Source organism: Grampus griseus (assembly GCF_964374135.1).
Source record: "Grampus griseus genome assembly, chromosome: 1".
NCBI classification, from domain to species: domain Eukaryota; kingdom Metazoa; phylum Chordata; class Mammalia; order Artiodactyla; family Delphinidae; genus Grampus; species Grampus griseus.
Genome location: NC_139017.1, coordinates 66,297,692 through 66,311,502, shown reverse-complemented (window position 1 = coordinate 66,311,502; position 13,811 = coordinate 66,297,692). Strand labels below are relative to the sequence as shown.

The 13,811-nt window shown below is 43.0% G+C and overlaps 1 protein-coding gene across 3 annotated transcripts in view; it reads left to right on the top strand.

The window, feature by feature from the left end:
- NOS1AP (nitric oxide synthase 1 adaptor protein) overlaps positions 1-13,811 on the top strand; it is a gene marked incomplete at both ends in the record, with an annotated part of 288,950 nt that overhangs the window by 209,534 nt on the left and 65,605 nt on the right. For 2 of the 3 annotated variants that reach the window (XM_082653376.1, XM_082653374.1), the window contains one exon: positions 8,494-8,552. In XM_082653376.1, the coding sequence (XP_082509502.1) occupies positions 8,494-8,552 (59 nt within the window). Of the gene's footprint in view, positions 1-8,478; positions 8,553-13,811 lie in introns of all 3 variants that reach the window. The other variant, XM_082653375.1, reaches the window with a different exon arrangement.

Below are 13,811 nucleotides of genomic sequence, written 5' to 3'. Positions count from 1 at the left end.
CGTGGTGTGTCCTTGTGTCCTCTTGTTACAGTTATTGCTGCTTTAGCCCATCTATTTAAATAGTCCCTCAAGACCCAGCCACTGCTGCTATTCGGCCTGCAGGAAGGCTAGAGCGTGGCCAGCATGTTGCTTTTCACTGGGTCCGTGTGGCTGGAAGGAGCCCTCAGCTGAGAGGAGAAGACCTGGGTTGTAGTCCTGGCTCTTCTTTTTCTGACTATGTGGTTCTAAGCAAGTTATTTTGCTTTTTGGAGCTTCAGTTATAAAATGAAGAGTTGGGTTAGGTGAGCACTTTACCCTTGTCAGATCAGTTACTCTGCACCAGCTCTGGCACCGTGCTTTTCGGTGCTTGCATGTGTTTGTATAGGTCACCTGTGCTTATTCAGGTTTTTGAGAACCTTCTGGGCTATAGAGAAAGCAGACCCTAGAGGCCAAATAGGTTTGTGTGTTTCTGCCCCCTGAACTTCTGAGGCAGGATGGGAACCTCAGAGGTTAAACACTTCCCAAAGCAGCCCCCAAGCCCCCTCTGTTTGCCTAGCCTGTCCGTGACTGTTGAATGGTGGTATCCCTCCGGGCTGTGGGGAGAAGCATGTTTACAGGGACTCCCTGCTCTCCAGAGAATGTTTTAAGGGCAGGGGCCATCTCTGTAAGCTCAGCACTCACTTGGACACCTGGTACGTGTAGTGTGTTTCCAACGATTTTGGCTGTTGGCTAGCTGGGTAAAGGAACATGTTTTGTGTATCATGGTCATTAAATCAGGAAGAACTAAGTACTCAGCAGTTGGGTCAAATGAAGTCTCATTTGTTACTTTTGGCTATCACATTCTTCTCCCTCTTTCTCGTCTGTCAACCTTCCCATTTAAAAAAAAAACAACAAGGATGAGAGCCTTCCCAAGCGTAGAAAGGCCTCAGTGGGAATTGCTAACTTTATGAGTAGGACTTCTTCAGTACCTCTGATCTTCAGGTGCTCTATTCTAATGCAGGCAGTAGCTAAATATATTGTGATCATCTCTTACTGACATGTTAAAAAAAAATCTTTTTGGTTATATTAATGTGTCTAAAATGCTGTTATCTTTTTTTTTTTTTGCGGTACGCGGGCCTCTCACTGTTGTGGCCTCTCCCATTGCGGAGCACAGGCTCTGGACGCACAGGCTCAGCGGCCATGGCTCGTGGGCCCAGCCGCTCCATGGCATGTGGGATCTTCCCGGACCGGGGCACGAACCTGCGTCCACTGCATCGGCAGGCAGACTCTCAACCACTGCGCCACCAGGGAAGCCCTAAAATGCTGTTATCTTGAACTGATGCTAACAGATAATGAATCTCAAATTCCCATATGAATCTTAGGTTGTATTTGTGGTGTGAACCCAGCTACTTAGAAAATTGGCTTTGCTTTGTTGTTTCTCAATCAGTATATTTTCTTCAACTCCCAACTAGGCCCAAGTAATGATCTTTCCTGTGTATATGATAATGATTATTTATTATAGTATGGGAATCACACTGTTGCACCATTTGCTAGGGAGGGGCTTCTGAATAAGGAAGATTAGTCTTGAACTTCATCCAAAGGATTTTTCTACAAAAGGACCCTAAAGGGCCTCTGTTTCTTGTGGTTTCTCATATACACCAGTAACTTTGTTGGAATAGCCTAAAGCATTGTTCTAGAAAGGCTCTGCTGTTCTCATTAACAAATATTTACTGTGTCAACCATGTTCAAGGAACTGGGTAGGATACATAGGGGTATTAGATATGGACCCTTTCCAGCAAAGTTAGCTATTTTGAATGACACTATATGCATACATAGGTCTATCATAGCTCCTGTAGCATTGCATTATAGTTATTTGTCTGTTTACTCCGTAGGCTGCGAGCCTTTAGGGCCAGGGACCATGTCTTCTTTCCAATTCTATTTCATCTGTTTGAGAGGGTAGAAGACCAGTGGCGGCAAGCTGATGAACGTAATTACACACTAAGATGATAATGAGAACGGCTAACAATAATAGCTAACACTGATATTGAGCCCCTGCCATTTACCAGGCCTTGTTTGATGCAGTGTATACTTATTAGAGCCACACAACCATCCTGTGAGGTAGGTACCATTTTAAGGCTTGGTTTGCAGAAGACGATTAAGCAACTTGCCCAAGACCTCAAGTCCCATCAGTGGTGAAGTTGAGGTTTGAACCAGGTCTGTCTTGTTCAGATCCCAAGTGGGTTCTTCCTACTACCATGTGGCTGTGTGTGCACTAATCTCTTCAGAATCCTTTAGAGAAAAACTGCTCTATAGGAAATGCCTAATTAATTAATCCAGTGTCTTTAACGTCTAGCCTTTACCCTGTCACTGGGATATCACATCACAAGGAAACGAGTTTCCTGCTCAAAGAGTACTGTTAGTTCCTATAGAAACACACAACTTAGATCTATTTGGGTAAGAAAAGGAGGCACTTAGAATTATAGAACCAGAATTTGGGAGAAAGAGCTTTAGAAATGCTCTAGTCTGATCCCCTAATTGATTAGATGTGGTAACAGAGGACAAGAGAGGCCCGGTAACGGTCCTGAGGTCACCCAGCTAGTTATGGAGCCAGGACTAAACTGAGTCCAGTCTTCTTTCTACCATGTTTTCTGCTAGTTTTAAAACAGGCATATTAGGAATTTTGTGCGTTGTGTGAGAAGTTATTAAGTGCTTCAGTTTTGAAATGCATTTTCTATATCTATATAGGTTATACCTTAAGATGGGTGGTAGCTGTGTTTTCAGGCTAATCCTATTCTGTCTGGTGGCATGGAGAACTTGCCAAGCTGAGTGAATGTGGCCTTTGCACGGTGATTTAAAAAATTTTTTTTCTTCTTATTTTTTGAGAAGTCACCATTGCTTTCAGGAGCATAAGTAATGATAAAGCGGACAGACTTTGTGATGTGGCTACTGATAGTTTCCAGTAGGGATAGGAAATAAATGGAAATACAAATTCTTCCTCTACTTTTGGGTTCCTAGGGAAGGCCTTCAAAAATGCCATATCCAGTTCTGGGTTCCAGAAGGAGGAAGGAGCTCTGTGATAATTATCCCTGACTCTGTTTTCTGTTCTTGGCCCTGTTCCAGGCAGACCTACCTCTGAACCAGTTCCCATATAATATTCCCTGGCAGGAGATTTTGGAATAACAAAATGGCTGTAACTTTCCACGGGGGACTGGATATTTGCACTCATTAGATAAAGAAAAGAGAAGAATCTAAACTCAAGGATGTGCTTACCTCATTCGGCGGTCTTATAAAAGCATACGCCGAAAGCCTGTTACCCTCTCCCTCTGTTGAAAGTGAAAAGCTTCCTGGCAGCGGAGAGTGAAAACCTTTGAATTCATCACTTAGAGTAGCAAAGAGAACGTGGGGTCTAGAGGTAGACAGGTTGGACTTTAATTACCCCTGGACTAGATGGCCTTGCAGGGGAGTAAGTTCACTTCCGGAGCCTCATTGTTTGTCTGTAAAGTTGAGATGAATTTTGATAGTGTCAAGGAAGCAATATATAAAGTTCTTAAATGGAAGAAAGGACTTTTTTTTCCCCATATCAACTGGGAAATTTCCTGTGAGAACAAAAAGTGAAGCAGCTGAATATGACTTTCCTGTATCTTTCCTTTTTTTTTTACTTTCTCACTTTCTGTGTTATTCTAGGTCCTCCAACAAGTAAATGCCAAGACAGGATTAAATGCCTGTGGGAGGAGGTGGGGAGGCAAGGCTGGGCTAGCTGTCAGATTTCAGTGTGGGTCTGACTCCAAGTGAAGGAGAGAGGAAGGAAGGAAGCAGGTAGGTTGGGTGAAGGTCTCTGAGAGCACAGCACGGTCTGAGGAAGGTTTGGCAGGGCCGTCAGGGAGTTCTGAAGCCAGAGTCATCTGTCAGAGGATCCCGGTGTCTCCTAGGAATGGGCTTCCTCAGGATCTCCGCACACTGGTCATTGTCTGGGGGCAGGGCCCCTGTGCGCACGTAATGATGGATTTCAGAATGCAGCAGCCGGGGGGCCCTTGGTTAGTTAAACTTCCTGTAATTGGAGGTCTGTGGGGCACCTTCTTGTGATAACATCTTCTCTTCTCCAGAAATTTTTTACTAGCCAATATATGAAGCAGAACCTTCTTTCAAGTGAAGCTACTCTCTACATCTCATGACTTTTTAATTACCTTGGAGTAAGGAATTCATTTTTAAAAGAGAAGAAAAAGGGGAGGGAAGGGGAGACTGCTGGGGTAGGGAAAGGCATGGAGAGAGACAGGTTAATAAACTAAGTCAGAGGCCTCTTAAAAGGCTCAACAGTGCCCTGAGTGTCCTTTGTAGGTACGGAGGGGACAAAGAGTAAGAGAAAGAAGTGATACCCTAATTCTGTATATGTATGGCAAAATGCCAGACAGCTGCCCCAAGGGCACCAGTCTGCTCCACTAGGTGCTCTGCCAGACCCACTCATATTTTTACCCCCGTTTCTTTATATTTATGGAGCTAGTGAGGAGGTAGATCTTGTCTCCCTGAGCCTCACTCATTGGCCTCAATGCTGGTACTGTTTGTGCTCCCAGTGATACCAGTGAGGCCCTGCCTGAGCCTGGGCTTCAGGTGCAAGGAGCCTGAAGACCAGCCTCGATCAGTCCTGCTGGTCCCCCTGGGCTGTTTGCAGTGAGTACGGCTGTGAAGGGTGCTCTTTCCCTCAGAAGCACTCAGAGAGGCGCTGACAGCTTTAAAAATGTATCCCCTCTTCCTTTCCTCTTCTCTTCCCCGCCTCCACCTCCTTTTCCACTCCCACTTGGACTTGAAATGTCTTCATTTCCTGGCATATGTTGGAGACCATAGCTCATTGAGGATAGTGGGTAGCAAAACTGACAATTTCCTCACATAGCTACCAAGACTCCAAGGTTTATTTCCAAGCACTAAAAAAAAAGTGGTTTTCAGGTGTAACTTGGAGTTGTGTGAGTTTTCTGCGGACTATAATTACCATTCAATAATATGTCTCTGTTTCCTGGTTGAAGCCAACTTTGATTTATAATCCCATAAAGGTAGATCAGTAGCTTTTCTTCCTGTTTTCTTTCTCTCGTTAACCTTTTTTTTTCTAAAATTTTTTCCTTAGAAGAATGTTTCCACGTAGAGAAGTGAGGAGGGGGTGATCTCTTTGTGCGTGTGTTTTTTTCTCTACAATGTTTGACGAATGGAGGAGATGTGTAAAACAATGTCAGAGCAAAGAGAAGAATCAAATCGTTTTTAAGACACACATCGCCTCCCTCTGGGTTACGCTGTTCAGATAATACCACGTTGACTCTGAATTGTACCAGAGTACCTGTACGGGTCAGAAAATCAGGAGAACTTGATTCTAGTCTTGACTGGGCTATTAACTAGGGGGACACCTTGCTCAAGAAACTGCACTGCTCTGGGTCTCATTTGAAACATGGTGGGATAGGAAGGCTATTGAGTGTGTGGCAAGGAGGAGTGGAGAGGCTTCAGTTATCAGAGTGCTGGAGCATCATTCAGGCATTGAGGAGATTGGGGTAAAATGCTCCAACCACATTTGCCTTCGGTTCTTGAATAACTGATACATTGTTGAGTCCCGTCTACCCTCCAAACCCTTTGAGTTATTTTGATAATTTCCTTATCCCTGCATAGATTGAATGGACTCCTGCAAGGATTACTGCAAGACCTTTAAAGGGAGATCTAATGGGATTTTATGGATTTTACTTAAATGGATTTTAATGGGGTTTTCAGAAAAGGAAAATTAGTAAGTAAGTAAGTGAAAAGATGTTTACTATTTTTGGCCAGGATATTCTATACCGATGATGATATCACCTTAAAAAGGAAAGTATTTTCTGCCTGCCGTGGACCCTTCTGAGTTTCCTCAATAAATTAACACAAGGTTCCCTGGGAGTCTGGTCTCCCCATCCTTCTCCTCATATCTTGCAGAGAAAGAAAAATATTTACTCTGTATTTTTTTTGCCTCATTATTCTTTCTTTTTGATGAATGTATTAGTTGCATTCCTTAGACTTGCAAGGAGGAGTCGTGCCCAGATCAACTTTAACAGAGGCTTATTTCAGGCTAGGCGGAAACATGGGCTGGCACACGATGCTTCCTCTTCCTCAGCGGTGCAGTCTGTTTGAGTGGAAAGTATGCAGCTGGTCACAAAAACCACCTACCGTTCCTGGGGGTTCAGCCTAGGCTCCGTCTAGGACTTGGTAGTCTCCAGTGAGAGGATGTGAGTGGGTGGAACTGGATCCTTCTCATCGTGGTGCTCAAGGACTAGGCAGGTCTGGCCAGCCCCTCCGTGACACTTGACCTTCCTCATGTGCAGTCGGCTGCTGATCCTGAGCTCCGTCAGTCATGGCTGGGTTAGCAAGGACGGCTCATCAGATGCTCACAGCATGAGCCAAGTCACCCACACTCAGAAAGAACCCTCTCTGGGGCTGCTTTCCTCCGAGGGGGGCAGTGGGTGTGGGCAGCTTCTCAGAGTTTTATGGACTTTTTGGTGCACTGAGTTATTAACTCTTGTGTTAACTTCGAAAATTACATCAGAGCAGCAAGGACTCTTACGAGCAGACTTTCTTTTTCGTTTGTTTGTTTGTTTCTTTGTGGGGTTTTTTGCGGTACGCGGGCCTCTCACTGTTGCGGCCTCTCCCGTTGCGGAGCACAGGCTCCGGACGCGCAGGCTCAGCGGCCATGGCTCACGGGTCCAGCCGCTCCGCGGCATGTGGGATCTTCCCGGACCGGGGCACGAACCCATGTCCCCTGCATGGGCAGGCAGACTCTCAACCACTGCGCCACCAGGGAAGCCCGAGCAGACTTTCTTGATAGTAAGAACATGAGAAAACTGAGGCTCGATTCCCTCAGAAGCAGAGCAGCCTCTGCTGTTAGTCATCCGGGTGTTTAGTTCACAGTGGCTGTTTATTGAGTAACACCAGGCGTGGGCCTTGGCCAGGGACAGTGCTTAACGGGATCACCACCGGTTGGCTGTCTTTAGTGTCAGGAGACCCTTCCTGTGCCAGGCCTGAGACTCCAGAGGACCATGCTGTACGTGAAAGAGATCCTCCTGGTGGGGATCTCAATGTATACCTTTTCTCTGGTATAGAAGAATGTCTCTCAACCCTAGGGTCACATCCCAGTCACCTGAAATGTTTGTTAAAAGCTACAGATTACAGGGCCTCACGTGAGCTTCGACCCATCATATGAATGACTCCAAAGAGTTGGAGCCCCGGCATCTGGAGTTTTTTAAAAAACATACAAGCCAGACTTTCACTTTTTGGATGGGTGCATTTTTCTCTATTCTTCCTGCTAAAGTACAACTGGAAACCCTGGACATTATCTGTAAAACAAACGTAAAGGTGGGGCAAGGCAGACTGGCTGGGGACGCACAGCATCACGCAGCCGTGAGCTCCCTGAGGTTAGTTTTAATCTCATATATCCCAGACTCGGAGCTGAAGAAGCCTGCAACTTGGATATGGCACAGAACCCCAACAAAGCCTGCTCTCTCTCTAGCCAGAGGAGGAGGGAAGGGACGGCATAGCAAGGCAGAAAACTTCCAGCCAGACAACACAGAAAAACGGGCTCCCCACCACCCAGGCCAGCAAAGACTGAGTGGGAAGCCTAGACTCCCCCTTTGCCGGGAGTAACAAGGGATTCCAGGCTCTCCAGCTAAGAGGAGTGCAGGGACTTTCACCCCTGCCAGCTGGTAATGAGCCCCCTACCCCCTTTCTCTTCCGTGGGGAGCTGAGTGTGTTCTTCCCCAGGCGTCCTGAACAGCATTGCCCCTGTGACAAAGGCCAGTGAAGGTGGAGCAGAATCCTCTGTCCCTGCACCTACGGGTGGGACCTGAGGGCATGTGGCGGCCGCTTCTCCAACATGTTGGGGTGCTACTGACCTCATCAAGCATCTGGGCTCTCCAGTACTGCGCCAGAATCCTCTCCCCCCACCTTCCTACATCCTCATTCCTGTCCTCATCCCCAGCTGCTAAGGGACCTGTCTCCTTTGTGTTCACGGAAAGTTAGGTTCAAAGCCAGATGAGTATCCTCTTATGGGCGGCTGTAGATGTACTAGTTAGCTTGTCAGTCTTGTGTGCAGCCTTTTCTCCCCCTCTTTAAGGGAGGGAGGCTGGGGTCCACACATCATTTGCATTTGATGGCATCATTCAGTCTCTATGACCCCTTCTCCCTTTTGTGCTCCCTGCCTCTCCTGTTCCTCTGGAGTAATGTATGATTTTTTTTTTTTTCCTTGGTGACTTCTCCACGAAAGTATGATTTAGATTGTAGTCTCCTGAGACCCCTTGGCCCCTGCCTACCCTCTGCACCCGTGAGAGACACTCTCCTAAAGTGCTTGAAGGAAACTGATCAGACCAGATACGTGACATTTTCCACTTGTTCTTTTGGAGCAGTCGACTCCAGGCCTCTTAGAGGGAACAAGGCCAGAAGCAAATGCATGTGTTTGCATAAGCATTAGTAGCTCAATGTGTGCCCTGGTTCTGTAGCCGAGGACAAGCCTAACTTATTCATTTACAGCTTCTTTTATTGCAGAAAAAGGAGTGGACGTGGGATGAGAGCAAGATGCTGGTGATGCAGGACCCTATCTACAGGTAAGAGCCCAGTCCCCAGGGTACACCTGTCCTCTCTAGGAGCCATCTGTTGGGTTGGTGGGTCCAGACAAATTAAAATAAATTTCTCCTTTTTCCCTCCTGAGACCTGTTATTTCTGTAGATGTAAGTACAAGGAGCAAATCTGCTCTATCTTTAAGAAAGAGAGGAAAATTCTTCTAATGCTCAGTAGCACTAAGGGAACTGGGAAGGATTTCTGCTTGACGTGTAATGCAAGTCTTTTAGTGGTCACTTGAGACCTTTTCATTTTGTGCTAGTTTTATTTTAACTGAAATTTGTTTTTCACTATTTTTTTATTTAACTGAAATTTCATAATTGCATATATGTTGATAAAAATGAGAGAACTGGGTTTTCCCGTTACGCTATACTTATAATTCCCTACAGTTATCTGTTCTTCCTTTCTGCCCCTTCAGAAACTGAGCATAGATAAGGGGGTTATGATCATTTGGGACAGCAGAAAGTCACATATAAAATCCATAGAAATTGCTTTTACAATGAGACTGGTATTCCTATTCAGATTAGATGACTGCCGTTCATGTGTACTCTCTGGGCAGAGGGATACCTGTTAGCAATACATACAGAAAGCCAGGGCCCTCCTGGGACCCACGCAGGGCCTAAATTCATCTGTGTCATTCTTCTGTCCTAAATCTCCGCTGACCAAGCCCTACCCCACCTCTTACTCCTTCCTGTTTTCTTCACTGGGGGGAAAGGGGTATTAGCTATTCTTTTGGGATTTGGGGGTCGAGATTTAAGTTTTGATTTTGTCTCCTCTCAAATGACTTGCCTTGGTTGCCAAAGTGAATTAAGGTTGGCACTCACCTGAGAAGTTGGCATCGTGGTGGCCCTGCTAAGTCAAAGAGTAGCTGCCTGTGAAATGGAATTTCCATTCATTCAAATATGTATACATATATAGAACACTCATCCCAGGTACTGTGCTAGGTAATTTAGTAGATGGCGAAAATAAATTATGGTCCCTTGTTCTCAGGAAGCTTTAGTCTAGTAGGGAAATGGAGTCCTGAACAAATCATTGTGGTACAAGACAGTGTGTCTGACAAAATGGATTTCTTTCTCTGTGTTTCTGTTGTACTTGTGTTTGTTGAAATACTTGTTATAGTTACTGCTACTTCAAAATGAATCTGTCTTTTGCCACTGGGCTGTGAGGCTCTTGCCAGTGAAGAACTGTGTTCAACTCACTTTTGTATTTCTAGCACCAAGCCTGTGTCTGTTCTGTATGAGGCATTTAGTAAATGTGTGATGGGTGGATGGATAAATGTATTGAATTAATACCTGAAAATTAACGTTAAGTGGTATGGTGATTCACAGGAGGGAATAATCACTTTCTACTTGAGTGATGACGAAAGGCTTTAAGAAACAAGTTGTGTTGGAACTGGGCTTGAAGGATGTGAATGGACAAACCTCTATCATTTGCGCTTTGTAAAAGGAAGTGTTTCTTGTTTTTTTGTTTTTGTTTTTACTTTTTTACAGTGGCATCATATCCATACAAAAGCGACCTCTGTGTGGGATGATGGTCATGAACTTTAACCTTGCCTTTTCCTGGTTTGAAAGAAGGAACTTTCCCCAAAGTTTTATATCCCAAATAAGCTGTTGTTTTTACTTTTTATAACAGCTTTATTGAGGTATAATTGACATATAATTGGCATATTTAAAGTGAATAATTGGGTAAGTTTTGATATATGTGTACACTTCTAGAACCATCACCTCAGTCAGGATACTGAGCATATGTCTCCCCCAGAAGTTTCCTTGTACCCTGTTGTAATCTTTCCCTCTCTCCCTCCCTGCTGCATCTCCCTCCTGCCCAAGTCCCCAGGCAACTACTGATCTCCCTTCTGTTAGTAGAGATAAGTTTGTATTTTTTTGAGTTTTGTATAAACAGAGTCATACAGTGTACAGTATACGTATGTACAGTATACTCCCACTGTTTTTTGGTCTGGCTTCTTTCATTTAGCATATTTTAAGATGCGTTCCTTGCCATTGCATATATCAGTAGCTTATCCCTTTTTATTACTAAGTTGTATCCCATTGTATGAGTATAACACAATTTGCTTAGCCATTCACATGTTGATGGACATTGTGGTGGTCTCCAGTTTTTGAGTCTTACAGTGAAAACTTCTGTGACTGTTCATATTACAGTCTTTGTATAGACATATGCTTTTATTTTTCTCGGGTAAATACCCAGGAGTAGAATGAATGATTATTTGTTAGGTGTACGCTGAACTATTTTTTTTAAGTGAATTTTAAGTGATTATCTTTTTGGTTGGTGAATCTTGGAGTGATTTTTAAGTGCGTCTCTTTATTTTTTTAATTTTTATTTATTTGGCCACGCCCTGTGGCATGTGGGACCTTAGTTCCCTGACCAGAGATCAAACCTGCTCCCCCTGCAGTGGAAGCGTGGGGTCTTAACCACTGGACCGCCAGGAAAGTCCCTGTCGAACTTTTTATGAGACTGCCAAGCTGTTTTCCAAAGTGGTTGTACCGCTAGCGGTGGTTGAGAGTCCCAGTTCCTTCACATATTCGCCAACTCCTAGTATCATCAGTCTTTTCATTTTTAGCCCTGCAAGTATGTGTGATGTAGTATATCCTTGTGGTTTTAATTTGCGTTTTCCTAGTGAGTAACGATGTTGAGCATCTGTCCATCGTATGTGCCATTCGTATATCTTTTGTGAAACATCTGTTCAAATCTTTTAGCCCATTTTTAATTGGGGTGTTTTGTTTTCCTTTTATTGAATTTTGAGGGTTCCTGATAAATTTTGGATACATGTCCCTTATCAGATATATGATTTGCAAATATTTTATCCAAGTCTGGCTTGTCTTTATCTTCATAGTGTCCTTTGAAGAAGTTCATATTATCATTTTTTAAAGTGTATGGGTTGTGCTTTTGGTGTCATATTTTAAAAATCTTGGCTAACTCAAGGACACAAAGGTTTTCTTTTGTCTTCTCTTCTGGAAGCATTATAGTTTTAGGCTTTATGTTTAGGTGTATGATCTATTTTGATCCAATTTTTTTGATACGGTGTGAGGGATATATCAAAGTTCTTTCTGGGGGTTTTTGTTTTGTTTCAGTTTTGGGTTTTTTTGGCAAATGAACGTCCAGTTGTTCCAGCCTCATTTGTTGAAAAGACTGTTCTTTCTCCACTTCAGTACCTTTGTTAAAAATCAGTTATCCACATCTGTGTGGTTTATTTCAGAGCTCTTTATTCTGTTCCATTTATCTAATTGTCCGTCTTGACACCAGTATCACAGTGTCTTGATTGCTGTAGCTTAATAACAGTAATTGAAATCAGGTAGTCTCACTCTTCCAACTTTGTTCTTTTTCAAAGGTTTCTTCCAATTAGTATTAGTATGGTATATCTTTTTCCATTCATTTTTAAGAAGAAAAATGGGTTTTGGTGGGGAGTAGAAAACATCCAAGAAATCTTAAAGTGAATTTTTCTTTGGCCAACCTCCACGCAGCAGACTTTCTGGTTGTAGATTTCTTGTGGATATCTTCCTAATCTATCAAAATTTAGCAACCTGTGTTTATGAACAAAGGACTGCTGTTCTAGCTTCCTAGATACTTTTTCCCCTCATGTATTAAATTGTGGGTGTTTTAGTCTCTGTATGTGTGTATTTGTATATCTATTTGCTATGGGTAGATGAAAGAGGACTTTTTTCTAAACTGTATGTGTCCCATTTTATCATCAATAAGAACATTTATTATCATGATAATATAGTAACATTTACAAATGAGCTTTTTCCTGGGTACAATTATTTTTCTGCCCTTGAGGAACCACTCTAGTTGGATTCAGTAGCACTGCTGAAGAATACGTAATTGCCGTGCCTTTGATGAAACACAGGATTACTGCAGCGTTCACGTTAGGAAAACTCCTTCATGGTAAAACATCTTCTTCCTAGTCAAAAGAAGGGACTTTGCCACAGCAGTAATGAAGTTGTTGTTTTTTATTAGGTCAACATTTCAATTTGAGTCTTTTGTATCTCTCACCTAGAATAATAGAATCATGTTGTTTAAATTGTGATGAAATATATATATATAACATAAAATTTGCTATTTTATCCCCTTTTAAGTATACAAATGAGTGGCCTTAATTACAGTGACAGTGTTGTGCAACCGGCAGTACTGTTTCCGAGATGTTTTCATCACTCTAAACTTTGTACCCATTATGTACAAACTCCTTATTCCCCCTCCCTGAACCCCATGTAACTTTTAAAATCATGAACTTTAAGAGGTTAAAGTACTGTGGTGAACATCTAGTCCATTTTCCCCTCCATTACAGGATGCCTCTATTTCTCTAAAGTATTTGCTATTATGGTCTTCTTTGTTAAGTGAAGGCAAATGTGTTTGTTTATGTAATTTTCGTCCATGTATCCTAGCTCTCTTCTCTGGAGTTACACATACATAGATCTTATTTTGCTAAAGTTTCTGAAGCCATTCTTTATAATATTTTTTCTAGACTTCCTAATTTCAAGACATCATATTTCTTTGTAATATATGTTGGAATTTAATGCAATATCTCATGCTGTCTTATCAGTGTCAATTATAGAGACACAGTTTTACCCTCATGATATGGAGCTTTGCATTTGTTTTTTAAGAATTAGATCATACTGTATTTTTATTTGTTAAACAAACTGTGTTAGGTCCTAGGTCGTGGTGGATTTATTGTCCAGAATCCTTAGGATATTCACAGTAATTGCTTTCAATCAAGATTTTTTAATCCTTCTTTATTTCTGTAGTTTGCTCTGTTTTATTTTTTAGCCTAAATACAGAACTTTACATATACCATTGTTAAATTAGATATATTTCATTTGAACCCATTATTCATAGTTTTCGGATTCTTATGAATCAGAGTGAATCGGGGAAGCAGGCAGCTATGAGTGTTAACGGCATAAGGAATTTGTTTATAGGATTTAGACCTACACGGTTGTGATAGGAGCTGGGAAGTAAAAGTCCAAAAACGACCAGAGAGGAGTCGTGAGCCAGCCCTGGTGTGTGTTAGACGTCAAGAGTGTCCAGGATGCTAGGTGCGCGTGTGTGCTAGAGTGGAATTGTGAAGGGGCACAGGGGCCAATGTCTGTGAAAGGCATTTGATGGCTTGAAGGTCCTTAATGGCTGCTGCATTTGAGTTGGCAGTGAAGCTTCTGCTGGCAGTCCTGGGTTCACTGTTGTTCAGCAGGGCTGACGGTTAGGAAGGACAGCCAGATATGGGGCACAGAAGAGTGAAGACA